Raw genomic sequence first — 15,271 nt, 5'->3', positions numbered from 1 at the left:
TTTTTATTGGAAAAAATTAAATTATCTGAGGGTTTTAAATTCACAATAATAGTTCCTTTTTGGTTTTATAACCATGTCAATTTTGGGGGAAATTTAAAATGTCAACATCAATGCAATGCTTTATCACCAAATGTAACATTTTGATCCAACCTGTAGATCAAGAAATACTAGAGTATTCTAGGACACTTGAAAATGTTCAGGGAGAAATGTAATTAAAAGTATGAGTCCATGTGAGAAGAAGGTAGCACTCTTGGTCTGGCTGTCTTGAGCGTAACAATCACTGAAAATATGTATCATTTTATTATAGGGAAAAGGATTTTTATGTTCCGCAAATAGATCTGTAAAACTTAAGTGCATAATACAAAAAGTATGGGAGCAGATACAAAGTTTTGCAGCTGCAGTTGGTGTCTACCCCTGGGCCACTCTAAGCTGTGACATGAGCACAACTAAACACTAAGGAAATGGTAATTCAGGTCTGGCTCCTGAGTTTCCATTTCAGTCCAGACCTTAGGAGACCCAGCTTCCCTTTACTATTGGTCCTTCTTGGCTGTTTGAAGCTCAGTTCTGGCTCAACACTTTTTTTCTAACTAAAATAATGTGTTCCTTTACTTCATTATCTGTCCTCTACCTATCAAAACAGTTTACACTGATAATTTTTTAAACCTAAAGCCCATTCATTCCTCCTGAAGCATCAGTGCTAATTTTGCCCATCAATTAATCCTTAACAATTAGCTGTAATCATTTGCTTTTACAAACAGTCAACTGACAGAGGAAAGCAGCAGAGTGACCACCAAGGCTTCAGGCTGATCCCTGGTCTTAATGTTTCTCTTTGCATCCTAGCTGAAAACATGCCTATGCAGAATGTTATCTCTGTGAATGCACAGGAATGCTTTGGCTACAGATTTGCTTCATGAAATGGTTTGGTAGAGGTAGTCTGTTTTTTTACAATAGCATATAGATCATAAACACAGTTTCACTTCTTGTCAAAGCATTTGTTTTGTCTTAACCTAAGCACCCATTTAGCTTTTGTTTTCCTACCAAAAAGTCATTTTTTTTCCTGGTTAAAAAACGCTAAAAATAAAACCCCCAAGGGATTTTAAATAAAATGGAATCATGTTTGAAGAATAGATCAGAGCTACAGAGAACAAACTGACTTGAAATTGATCAGATTTTCAAAAGAGATCCTTTCTTGTGTTCCCTCTACACCATGACTGTATTCTAGTTACTTGTTGTTTGATGTATGAAATTAAAGATTAGCCCTCATCCCTAAAATAGAGTGAATTTATATTTGATTTTCCTTGTATCCCTGCTCATCTTCTTTCTAGGTAACTTCTGAAGAACTGAATAGTATAATTCGTAATATAATGGCATGGGTTGTGGCTTCAGTTACCAGTATATTATACCCAGCCATCACAAATTATGAAGAAAGAGTAAAAAATAATGCACACCCAGTATCTGCTGACTCTGCCCCCTCTTCCTGTAGTACATGCAGTTACATGTTGATGTATACAGGAACGAAGACATTTCAGACAGAGCCCTCTGCAAAGGCAGCTGATAGGTCAGTAGAGCAACCAACCACACCATTAATACCATCTCCTGCCCCTATAAATAGAACAGCTGCGGAGAAAGCTCATCCCAAGAAAAGACAATCTGTGCCCTCTGAAATTAATGATGACGAGGTCTATGAATACACAGGTCTCAAAGCCTGTAAATCAGATACTCACCTTTTTGTATCAACTGAGCGCAACTCAAAGAAATCGAGGGATGCTGCCACTGAAACAGATGACTTAGAACACCCACAGTCTTCAGATGGGAAAGCAACAACCGAAAACGAGAAGCAGGAGTTAACGAATGCTTTTGTTAAGTTTAAGAGTTACCTAAAGGAGGAAACTGAGGTAATTTTACAAAACATTTTTCAGGAAATGGTGTCCAATCTAAATGAGGCCATCCCCACCCTTTCTACTGTTGTAGCTGATGATTTGCCTGACCAGACTGACAGGGACAGTGAAGACTTGCTCTCTGACATTGATACCTCTTCAGCAGCTGATGAAATCGTGGAAAGCGTGCTTGATAAACTACAGTCTGCAGCTCAGAAAAAATGTATGGAAGTGTTTTCACAAGATGTGCCAGTCCACTTTAAATCAGACTCAACACCCAGTGGAGAACATCTCATTTCCCCCACAGAAAAGCCTTCGGAAGGTTCACTGCCTTATGCTTCAGAGAACATGGGTGACATCGCAGAGGATATGGTTCATGTAATTTTAGAGAAGCTGTTGGTTCTTGCATCTTCTAAGCAAAATCAACTTGCTGATGATGTCATGCCTGAATCCACTCATCAGCTACGTCTGACAGATCCAACATACACGTGTTTTCAAAAAGTTGGCAAAAGAAAGTCTAGTGTGGAATATGATGCAGCCAATTTGATTGCTGAAGAAGAAATACAAAATTTAGTGTCAAATATTTTGTCCCAGTCCTCTCTGCTTGTTAATATAGAGGAAGCAATTTGCACTATACTGGATTATATACAAACTGGACTTTGTAATGAAAGGCTTACCTCAAGTGAAGAGACAGTAGCCACCCTTCGGCTACTTGATGATATCTTGACTCAGCTACACTGGAAATCAGTGAAAACAGACATCAGAAAGACTAGACAGCCCAGACTAGGCAGTCCTTTTATCACTGAAGAAAACAGACTTGCTGGCACTGGGGTGGCTGGTCCTAGAAATAGGCAACTGTTTCCACCTATTAATGTGCCTGGCATGGTCCTTTATGCTGAAGATGAAAAAGAAGAACACAAAATTGTGGAAGAGGCGCTGATTCCATGTATCAAGGATGAAAAAGCAAATTTACAAGAACAATTGGCTAATCGCCAGTCAGCACAGGGAAACGCTGATCTTAAATACAACCAAATTGCCAATTCACCTGCAACGCCTGCTTGTCAAGGCAAAGTGGCATTTCAAGATTGGGGATTAAAGAGTAACTTTCCAACTTTTAATAATAAAGATGTTTTTAAAGACACACTATGTTTGAATAAAGATACTTGGATTTTCAGTCAACATGAAAAGCATCAAATACAAAAAGCCTCAAAAAACATAATTACAAATATTTTAGCAGAAGTTCTTAAAGATACATCTTCTGTGTTCCTTGATCAAGAAGCTACACCTCTTACTTCAGAAAAATCTGGTCTATCACATCTAGAACAGTTGGGCCAGATGTTCTCTGTGTCAGAAATCGATACAGTAGCTCATGAAATAGCAGATGCTGTGTTAAAAATACTCTCCATAGCTTCAACTCACATCATCAATGACAGTAAACATTCTGCTTGTTCATCAGTACATGAAACTTCTCTCAATAATGCGGAAATACCAGATAAAGATCCATTAGAAATATGGTTTGAGAGTGAAAAGAAGATGAACATTATAGCTGCACTTAGTACTGATCCTGAAGACCATCTCTGGTTAGAATCTGGAAATAATGAATCAACATCTGACACTGTATTTCATATTAATGATAAGATCACTCATACAATTTTTAAGAAGCTGAAGTCATTCCTTTATCGAAAATTGCAAAAATGCTTCAAATCAGAAAGCCATACTAGCAATTTGAAGCCTACACCTAGCAAGAAATCTCTGTTTCAATCTGAACTTAGCTCATACACAACTAAAGTGGTAAAAATTGTTCTGGATTCTATACAGAAGAAACTAAAACACAATAGGCAAAATCAAAATTTTAGGGAGAAGGGCGCTGCCAAGAAATTTACAGATACAGGATTTTTTGCTAACACTGAAAACGAATTAGATTCTTTTGTCACAAAACTAAACAATGACATTATGACAAGTTCACTAGTAAGCTGTATTTGTGAAGTGTTAAATGAAAAGCCAGAAAAACACAATGTTCCATTGCCTTCAAACAAAGGAATCTCGTATGAAAATACTGACATCAATCAACCAATATTTTCTCCTTTTCATTGTCCTCCTGGGCAAAAAGAAGTTCACATATGTACCACGTGGCAAGTATTAGATAAAATTGGAGACATTTTATGTGATATGTTATGTAATCTTGTAGGAGGCTATCCGCATTCTCCCCAATCTGATAGTGAGCCAAAGGGAGAGAGGAGTAATGAAAATTTGAGAATGAACACTGAAATGCAGCCAGATATTCAACTGATCTCTCATACAATTCTAGAATATATCATTACAAAATTATGTAGTGCTGAGATGAATGGCAGCTTGAAACATTCAGAATTTAAAGAGACCTCAGAATACTTTGATATTAGCAGCCTTTCATTTGCTTCACTTATGGAGGAAATGAGCAGATGCTCTGATATCATCTCCAGCATGATGTCCAGTGTGACCCAGCAGGGCAGTCAAGAGGTGACTACCAGTAAGGGGAAAACTACTGTCCCTCAAACCGGGAGCATGCCAAAAAAGTATACAAATAAACTAAAAATCATGGCTTCAGATATCCTTGAAACAGTTTTTGCTATATTGAAAGGGTTTGCCAATAGAAGTTTTAAAACTCTGGGTGCTGTAATCAATGGCAATAAAAAGGGCAACACAACAGACTGGGAAAGTGAAAGTACCAATATGTGGCCTACCACACATGACAAACTATTGAAGTCTGCTTTACACATACGAACAAAGAAGGCATCAAGTGCTATTTTAAAGGCTATTCAAACTGAATTAAATGCGAGCTTGCCAGATTTGGAAACATGTGTACACAACCCTCCACAAGAGAAACAAATGCTTAAGAAGCTAGTCAATTTAATTTTAGATGGAATGCCTCCAGATAAGTTTAATGAAACTGAACTGGAAGAGAGAGGTATTGAATATTACAGGTACAAACCAGTTTATGGCAATTTTCTTCCTGGAGGAGCTGGACCAGAAACCTATCTAGAAGATCCTGAAGATACAGAGAAAGAATGTGATGGAGAGAAAAGGCCACCAGAAGAAACTAAATCAGATTGTCTTGAACAGCAGAAATTAGAAAGAACCTTGAAAAAAATTGAATCAGAACTTAGAGAGCCACAAAAGTCCCCAGTTGTGCCCATTATAAGACATATTTTGAAAGAAATTTTCCAAAATGATTTAATTAATCAAATAAATGTACGTCCTGTCCTCCATTCCAAGTTATGTGACACCCCTCATGCCAATGATGAGCCAGTTGAAGGCCTGGACAAAACAATGGATCCTTTAATATCTGAAGCAGATGTTATCACTGTTGCAGATAATATTATCAGAACCATATTTCAAAAACTTCATTCTGCAACCATGACAGATAGAAATGCAGGTGAAAATAGATGGGACACTTTAAGCAACCCCACAAGCATCTGTTTCCCTGAACATGCCAGTGGACAAAAGCCCTCTGTTCATTTTACCATACTGGACAGAAACCCATGTTCACTTACTAGATTTAGTGCTGATAAATTGACCACAGTAGATGTAGTTGAAGATATTATACAGTCAGTATTAGCAAATTTGGAAAGATTTGCAACTTCTAAAGTAAAATCATACTTTTGTCCTCATATCAGAGTTCCAATGACTTTACAGCAGGATGTGACTGCTTTAAGTCAATCATGGTTATCAACCAAAAATTCATATTCTAGTGATCAATTATCTTGTCACTCAGTAGATCATAAGAAGTCAAGAAAGGCCACCTCAAAATGTCAATTGACTACATCTAAATTACATATATATGCAACGCAGGTAGCTAAACAGATTTTACAAGAAATCAAACGGAAGTTAGATAAAGAAGCAAAAAGCCCATTCTTAACACATAATATTGTGGTCTCTGAAAGTATTACAAGTCAGATTGTTAATACAGTGTTGGATTGTCTATCTGCTAAAGGCAAGTGTGAAAAAAGTATTTCTGACACACAGGTTGATTCAAGTGAGCCAGAATATGTCGTAAAAAAGCTGTTTAATAAAAAGGATTATCGAAAAAAACTTCAGTCTCAAATGCTAGAAACCATTGAATGTATCTTAAGTGACATTTGTGAAAAAATGCTAGAGGAGAATAATTTCCCACATGATACGTCAAGTCATAAAGGTAACGGAAGCTGGGGACATCTTGAAGTCAATTCTGAAATGGTCCCTGAGTGTGCGAATATGGCTGTCCCAATGATTTTAGTTCCTAATTCATGTGTTGCTGTGATTTCTAATGATATGGTGGATATAGTTCTTGAAAATCTCAGTTCTGCTGTTGCGGTTGGCCTAAGTGCAAAGTATTCCATGTCTGCAAGAATGTCCCCAGGACTGTGTGATGCATATCCAAAAGAACAATGTCAACAGTCTGCTATGGACTCTCAAGCAACTGTTCTTAAGGAACAAGACACCAAGCAATCTGCCCTTAATTCATATGAAGAAAATGCTAACTGCATTACTAAAGCTATTTTAGATAGATTAAAATCTTTTGCCACAGAAAGAATAGATTTACTTACTCTTGATTCCAAGCCTAGAGAAAAATCATTTATTAGCCCAGAATTTACAAATTACAAACAAGATGACACTGTATTTTTAAAATCAAACCAAATATCATCTGATGTGAATGGTCTGAAACTATCAACAAATGAAACCATTCTCAGTGAAGGAGTCACAGATGATAAATTTGCTAATTATGAAGAATGGGGTCCTGCAATCCACCTATCACAAGCTAGCCTTAAAGAATATGCAAAAATCATTGCTAGCACCATCTTGATGCTTATTAAAAATGACGTAGATCTAGAAATCCAAATGACATATTCATATCCAAACATTACTTTATTTCTAGAAAACACCATTGCAAGTGAAACTGTCAACAATATCTTGAAGAGTCTGCATGATAAAATATCTTTAAAGGAAAGTAGTCTTCACTCAAAACACAATTTTACTCTCTTCCCACAACCGGCTTTACAAAATAAACTATTGCATGGTCAAAGAAAGGTGGAAGACAACACTGAACTTCCTCTGATTTCAAAATGCCTGGATCAAAACCAAATTTCATCAGAAGAGGAAAACTTGAGAAGGATTTTGGAGGGAATATTTAGAAATGGAGAATATAGACAGGAGAAAACATCACCTTTGTTCAGTGCAGTTAGAGAAATTGTAAAGAAGGTTTATGGAAGGGTAATGGAAGACAAAGACCATTGGCCTCCATTTAACAATCCCTCTCGTTTTCCATCTGATTTTAAAATTAAAACAGCAGCACAAAAAAATATCTTACAATCACGTGTAGGCAGTGTCACAAATGGTATAATTAAAAATGTTTTTGAAACAATGCTCTTGGTAGTTCTGACATCATTATATGAAAATAATGAGACTAGGAGTGAACTGGAAGCATCTGGCAGTGATAAATTACTGATGAATGTATCATGCTTTAAAGGAGTGAAACAAGCAGAAAAAAGACGAGCATTCCCTGAACATTTAATAAGGCGAGGTTATCCTTTTACGGGCACTAAAAATGTTACTTCAATGGAAACCACATCATTGCATTGTTTTCCATTGCAAGTGGGCAAAGAATTGGTCCAAAATGTTCTTACAAAGATCACAAATTTTGCTTTGCTGGATCTAGGTCAGTCTCATGAATCACGATTTCTGAGGCCATGCAATTCTAAAATGAATCCCAAGGGCAGCCCTGGGCCAGGCTTTAAAAAAGATTTCAAAACAAAATCGAAAGTTACCTCTCTGCCTAAATTTGCAACACCGCCATTGGAACTTGGTGGTGGTAAGGCCAAAAGCAAGACCAAGTTGGGTCTTGGAGTGAAGATTCCAAGAGACAGCAAGTCCAAGACTATCATTGGGCTGCAAGAACTATTATCAACAGGAGATGCCAAAAGACCTTCAGTGAGAACAAAACTTCCCACTGCAGAACTAAAAATGTATGCCAATGATATAGTATGCAATATTCTGGAGACAATTGTGAATAAATTTCAAAAGGTAAAGCAAAGTAGAGCAATGGTAAACATGCAAACTTTTCCTTCTGATCAACTCGAGAAAGCACGTGAAATAGTAAATACAGTTTTACAAGGAGTATATGCCATGAAGAACAATTTGGCTGACCCAAAAAAAGGCTCATGTTCAGATAACCGAAAACATTTATGGAAGATTTTAAGTACTATCTCTCCTCCAAACCCAGAAGCACAGTTTTACTTAGAGAATGTTTGTTCACAGCCGGAAAAGATTTTTCCTACGGAAGACATTTTTATGCAAATGTTTGGTAAAAGGCCAACAGAATCAAGTGAGATGGAAAATGAAAAACATAAGCTATTGATGATAACTGAGACTGTTTTGCATGAAATTTTAATAAAAACAAAAGAACTAGAGCAGCCTGTTTCACTTTTAAATTTGTCACCTCTTAAGGCTTGTGAAAGCAGGCAACATAGTTTTCAAAGAGCTGTGGATTCCCAAACACAAATTAATATGTTTGGCAAGGCAATTATTGAAATGTTATTTCAAAAACTAAAGTTCTGCTTCTCAACGCTGATGTTCCTAAAAGATAGTAAAGAAACTCAAGTCAGCAAAAAGCAAGCTCTAGAAAGATCAAACAACATCAACAGTACACCAATATATGACACAGAAGTAGAAGACACACGTGATTTGCTCTCTAGCCACCAAGTCGCTCAAGAGATCATCGAAGGAGTTCTAAACATTTTAGAGTCATTTGCAGACCTCCAGCTTAAGCACGTTTCTAGATACACTTTCTCAGAAATTGTGAAAGTGCCTATTGAAAAATTTTTTGCTGTCCAACAGAAACCATCAGTGAAAAAATTATTACCAAGTTTCCAGTCATTGAATGTGTTTCCTGATGAATCTAAACATAGTGCTGTGACTCCCCAAGGAAACATACAGGACACCCTTCGACAACTTCATTCGTTCCACACAGAATTGCTTACTTATGCTACCAATACTGTCAGGGACATGCTTGGTATAATTAAGAACAAGCTAGACCAAGAAAAACTCCAAGTGGGACTATCTTCAGATAGTGCATTTGAAGACAGCACAGTAACAAGTCAGATCATCAGCACATTGATAGAGCAGTGTACTCATTTTTACGAGTCCTTCATCAAAAATCAACAAAAGGAAGATCAGCTCAAAGGAGACTGCAATATTAATCAGAACGAATTCACAAACAGGGTGAAAATGCCCACCTCAGAGTTAGAGGGAGTTAACCACAGGAATGATCCTTCACAAATCCCTGCTTTTGTGTTTCCTTCAGAGGGAGATTCGAAAGGATCAGACAGGGTTTCCTCAAAATTCTCTTCCTGTGCCAGCCACTGTGTGGGAGATACAACAAAAACCACACATACAGTGAAAAAGCTCAAACCAGAATTTAAACCATCATATTCAAGAAGTGAAGCACAAGACCTTCACCATTTTGATCAAGGCATGAAAGGAAACAAGACTCTCCCTAAAGACAGTGTGTTACCGAAACTACCTCAGAAATCCATCATCTCTGCACAGGCAGCACTAGAGCACGCCACATCCTTTGGAGAAGGAGAGGCAGAGGAAAATCAAATGCTTCACTCAAACCAAACACAGACATCTGTTTCTCCAGTCAAAGTATGTTTAGCTGCAGAAAATGATATCGACAATGTGCTGCGACGTTCTGAATTTCTGGGTTCTCTCCACGGTAATGCAAGTATGGAAACAGTGCAGCCACTTTTAATCTCAAATGAAAGGGCTTTGTCTGTAATGTCTAAAGAAAAGGGTGAGAACAGCTTACTTAAAACATGGGGCAAAAGATTCAGCTGTAAAACTGAAAAAGAAAACAAAAGCCACGAAGCCAGTGGAGACTTCACTTTACTAGAAAAGTGGGAAAATAAGTCCCCAAATTCAGAGAAAATTGCGACTTTTGAAGAGGCTGAAGTCATTGATTTTACGGACCAGGAACTGGGAGCAAATGAAATCCATCTAGTAGCAAGATATATTACTACATCTGTGGTCACACATTTCAAGAACTTTGAAACCAGAGGTGAGTGAGAGATGATTAATAAAGTGTTAGTCTGTTTTTAGATGAGAAATCAGTGATAATTTTAAGAATTTTGTTTTTACCTTTACACCTAAGAAGCTGCATTTACTGCTTTCTCTGGAAGCAGTCTTAGATTTGGGTGGCTGTTTATCTACTTGGGCATTTTTCAACTGGTTGGTATGCTAAAAGAAAAAAAATACGCTTTCAGGTAACTTTTATTGGGAGGGCTGTTGTTCAGTTTTCCCTATCTACAGATGAAATTAAATGGGCAAGCCGGCGCCGCAGCTCACTAGGCTAATCCTCCGCCTTGCGGCGCCAGCACACCGGGTTCTAGTCCCGGTGGGGGTGCCAGATTCTGTCCCGGTTGCCCCTCTTCCAGGCCAGCTCTCTGCTGTGGCCAGGGAGTGCAGTGGAGGATGGCCCAAGTGCTTGGGCCCTGCACCCCATGGGAGACCAGGATAAGTACCTGGCTCCTGCCATCGGATTAGCGCGGTGTGCCGTCCGCAGCACGCCAGCCATGGCGGCCATTGGAGGGTGATCCAACGGCAAAGGAAGACCTTTCTCTCTATCTCTCTCTCTTACTGTCCACTCTGCCTGTCAAAAAAAAAAAAAAAAAGAAATTAAATGGGCAAATTTTAAAGCAAGAGATCTTGGTTGGGCATGAGGTATGTCTATGAAATGATGAGACCAGTTTCCTTGAGTGGTACATAAAACTCTAAAGACAATTCCCGAAAAGAAATTCAAACAGGTCTTTTAAAAGTTCTTCTTACAAACAAATCTTGAATATATGAAATGATGGATGCTAATTATCCTAATTTGATCATTACAATGTATATGCATGTATTGAAATATTATATTGTACCCCATAAATATGTATGATTATTGTATGTCAATAAAAACAAATAATCTTAATTTTAAAAGATAATAAACACTGTCAATCTTAAAAAACTAAAAGTTCTTTTTAAAAGACTTCTTACATTATAGGCAGACCTCATGCATAGCTAATTGATGGCAAAGTAATGACTGAATTCATTTTTTAATTTATTTTTTAAGGAATACAAATTTCATAATTACAACTTTAGGAATATAGTTATTCTTCCCACCAAAACCGCCCTCCCATCCACACTGCCACCCCTCCACCTCCTCCCTCTCCTCTTCCCAGTCCTATTCTCCATTAAGATTCATTTTCAATTAACTTTGTACACAGAAGACCAACTCTATACTAAGTAAAGATTTCAACAATTTGCACACACACACACAAAACCTGAGAACTAGTTTTACAGATAACTCTCATAATACAACTCACTGAGGACAGAGGTCCTGCATGGGGAGTTAGTGCACAGTGAGTCCTGTTGTTAATTTAGCAATTCACACTCTTATGTATTACATCAGTGACTACCTAAGGCTCTTGATGTGAGCTGCCTAGGCTATGGAAGCCTTTTGAGTACACAAACTCCGTCAGTATTTGGACAAGACCATAAGCAAAGTAGAAGTACTCTACTCCCGTTAGAGAAAAGAACCTCCTTCTTCGATGGCCACTTCTTTCTGTCAACCCTTCTTGAAGTATCAATTTTACTTCTACAGATTTCATTTTAGGTGCTCTATTAGTTCTCACAAATCAGGGAGAATATATGGTATTTGTCCCTTTGGGACTGGCTTATATCACTAAGTATGATGTGTTCCATATTCATCCATTTTGTTGCAAATGAACAGATTTCATTTTTTTCTGCTGTGTAGTATTCCATAGTATACATATCCCATAATTTCTTTATCCAGTCTTCTGTTGATGGGAATTTAGGTTGGTTCCATATCTTAGCTATTGTGAATTGAGCTGCAATAAACATGGAGGTGTAGATAGCTCTTTTGTTTACTGTTTTCTTTTCCCTTGGGTAAATCCCTTGGGTAAATTCCCAGGAGTGGGATGGCTGGGTCATATGGTATAGGTCTATATTCAGATTTTTGAGGTATCCTCACCCTGTCTTCCATAGTGGCTTTACTAGTTCACATTCCCACCAACAGTGGATTAAGGTACCTTTTTCACCCGCATCCTCACCAACATTTGTTGTTTGTTGATTTCTGTATGAAAGCCATTCTAACTGGGGTGAGGTGAAACCTCATTGTGGTATTGATTTGCATTTCCTTGATGGCTAGTGATCCTGAACATTTTTTCATGTGTCCATTGGCCATTTGAATTTTCTGTTTTGAAAAATGTCTGTTTAAGTCCTTGGCCCATCTCTTAACTGGGTTGTTTGTTTTGTTATTTGTGGAGTTTCTTGATCTCATTGTATATTATGGTTATTAATCCTTTATCAGTTGCATAGTTTGCAAATAATTTATCCTGTTCTGTCGGTTGCCTCTTCACTTTCCTGCATGTTTCTTTTGCCATACACAAACTGCTCAGTTGGTGTAATCCCATTTGTTAATTTTGGTTTTGACTGCCTGTGCTTCTGGGGTTTTTCTAAGAACTCGTTGCCTGACCAATGTCTTGTAGGGTTTCTTCAATGTTCTCTAGTAATTTGATGGTGTCTGTAATCCATGTTGAGTGGATTTTTGTGAAAGGTGTAAGGTAGGGACCTTGCTCCGTATTTCTGCATGTGGAAATCCAGTTTTCCCAGCACCATTTGTTGAAGAGACTGTCCTTGCTCCAGGGATTGGTTTTAGCTCCTTGGTCAAATATAAGTTTGTTGTATATGTTTGGATTGATTTCTGGCATTTCTATTGTGTTCCATTGGTCTATCCATCTATTTTGTACCAGTACAAGGCTTTTTTGATTATAACTGCCTTGTAGCATGTCTTGAAATCTGGTATTGTGATGCCTTGGCTTTGTTTTTGTTGTATAAGATTGCTTTAGCTATTTGAGGTCTCCTGTTCCTCCATATTAATTTCAGCATCATTTTTCTATATCTGAGGAGAATGTCTTTGGCATTTTGATTGGTATCACATTGAATCTGTAAATTGCTTTTGGAAGAGTGGGCATTTTGATGATATTGATTCTTCCAATCCATGAACATGGTAGGTTTTTCCAATTTTTGTATCTTCTTCTATTTATTTCTTTAGTGTTTTGTAATTCTCATTGTAGAGCTCTTTGACATCCTTGGTTGAATTTATTCTGAGGTATCTGATTTTTTTGTAGTTGTTGTGAATGGGATTGATCTTAGGAGCTCAATCTCAGCCTTGGTATTATCTGTGTATACAAAGGCTGTTGATGTTTGTGTATTGACTTTATAACTTGCTACTTTACCAAACTCTTCTATGAGTTCCAATAGTCTCTTAGTGGAGTCTTTTGGATCTCCTATATATAGAATCATGTCACCTGCAAATAGGGATAGTTTGACTTCCTCCTTCCCAATTTGTATCCCTTTGATTTCTTTTTCTTGCCTAATGGCTCTGGTTAAAACTTCCAGGATTATATTGAGTAGCAGTGGTGAGAGTGGGAATCCTTGTATGGTACCAGATCTCAGTGGAAATGCTTCCAACTTTTCCCCTATTCAATAGGACACTGTCCATGGGTTTGTCATAAATTGCCTTGATTGTGTTGAGGAATGTTCTTTCTATACCCAGTTTGCTTAGAGTTTTCATCATGAAAGAGTGTTGTATTTTATCAAATGCTTTTTCTGCATCTGTTGAGATAATCATATGGTTTTTGTTCTGCAGTTTGTTAATGTGATGTATCACATTGATTGATTTGTGAATGTTGAGTCATCCCTGCATGCCAGAGATAAATCCCACTTGGACTGGGTGGATGAGCTTTCTGATATGTTGTTGGATTCGATTGGCTAGAATTTTGTTGAGGATTTTTGCGGCTCTGTTCATCAGGGAAATTGGTCTGTAATTCTGTTTCTCTGTTGCATCTTTTTCAGGTTTAGAAATTAAGGTGATGCTGGCTTCATAGAAAGAATGTGGGAGAATTCCCTCCCTTTCAATTGCTTTGAATAACTTGAGAAGAATTGGAGTTAGTTCTTCTTTAAATGTCTGGTAGAATTCAGCATTGAATCCATTTGGTCCTGGGCTTTTCTTTGTTGGGAGAGCCTTTATTACTGATTCAATTTCTGTCTTGGTTATGGGTCTGTTTAGGTTTTCTAGGTCTTCATGGCTCAATTTAGGTAGATTGTTTCTGTCCAGGAATCTATCCATTTCTTCTAGGTTTCCCAGTTTGTTGGCATACAGCTCTTTGTAGTAATTTCTGATGATTCTTTTTATTTCTGTGGTGTCTGTTGTTACATTTCCTTTTTATCACTAACTTTATTGATTTGGGTCTTCTCTCCCTTTTTTGGTTAGTTGTGCCATTGTTGTGTCAATTTTGTTTAATTTTAAAAAACCAGCTCTTCATTTTGCTGATCTTTTGTATGGCTTTTTTGGATTCAATTTTTTGATTTCTTTTCTAATTTTAATTATTTCTTTGTTTTAAAGATTTATTCATTTATTTGAAAGGCAGAGTTACAGAGAGGCATAAGGAGAGAGAGAGAGAGAGAGAGAGAGAGAGAGAGAGAGGTCTTCCATCCGCTGGTTCACTCCCCAGATGGCCACAACAGTCACAGCTGTGCTGATCTGAAGGCAGGAGCCAGGAGCTTCCTCCAGGTCTCCCATGCAAGCATAGAGGCCCAAGGACTTGGGCCATCCTCTACTGATTTCCCAGGCTACAGAAGAGAGCTGGATTGGAAGTGGAGCAGCCAGGACTCAAACTGCTGCCCACATAGGATGCTGGCACTGCAGGAAGCGGCTCCACCTGCTATGCCACAGCACCGGCCCCTACTTTTAATTGCTTCTTTCCTCTACTAGTTTGGGTTTGATTTTCTGTTGTTTTTCTAGATCCTTGGGATGCATTGATTGCTCATTTATATGGAGCCTTTCCAATTGCTTGATGTAGGCACCAATTGCTATAAACTTTCCTCTTAACATTGCTTTTGCTGTATGCCATAAGTTTTGATATGTTCTGTTGTCATCTTCATTTGTTCCAGAAATGTTTTGATTTCTTCTATGACCCACTCTTCATTCAGGAGTATGTTATTCAGTCTTGATGTATTTGCATATGTTCTAGAGATCCCTGAGTTGCTGATTTCCAGCCTCACTCCATTGTGGTCTGAGAAAATGCATGGTATAATTTTGATTTTTTCTTAATTTGATAAGACTTGCTTTATGCCTTAGTATGTGGTCAATCCTAAAGAAGGTTCTATGCACTGGTGAGAAGAATGTGTATTCTGCAACTGTAGGATAAAAAGTTCTGTAGATGTCTGTTAGGTCCATTTGTTCTATAGTGTCAATTAAATCTGCTGTTTCCTTTCAGGTTTTCTATCTGGTTGATCTGTCCAGTGCTGAAAGTGGGGTT

General features: G+C 37.8%; 1 protein-coding gene across 5 annotated transcripts in view; it reads left to right on the top strand.

Annotated features, from left to right (window-relative positions):
• LOC108178739 (fibrous sheath-interacting protein 2) overlaps positions 1 to 15,271 on the top strand; it is a 101,839-nt gene that overhangs the window by 57,994 nt on the left and 28,574 nt on the right. For all 5 annotated transcript variants that reach the window (XM_017349849.3, XM_051827510.2, XM_051827509.2 and 2 more), the window contains one exon: positions 1,326 to 9,948. In XM_017349849.3, the coding sequence (XP_017205338.3) occupies positions 1,326 to 9,948 (8,623 nt within the window). The remainder of the gene's footprint in view (positions 1 to 1,325; positions 9,949 to 15,271) is intronic.

The sequence above is a fragment of the Oryctolagus cuniculus genome, chromosome X (assembly GCF_964237555.1).
Source record: "Oryctolagus cuniculus chromosome X, mOryCun1.1, whole genome shotgun sequence".
In the NCBI taxonomy this organism is placed as follows: Eukaryota; Metazoa; Chordata; class Mammalia; order Lagomorpha; family Leporidae; genus Oryctolagus; species Oryctolagus cuniculus.
Note: the sequence above shows the minus strand (reverse complement) of the source record. Positions and strands in the feature narration are given on the sequence as shown.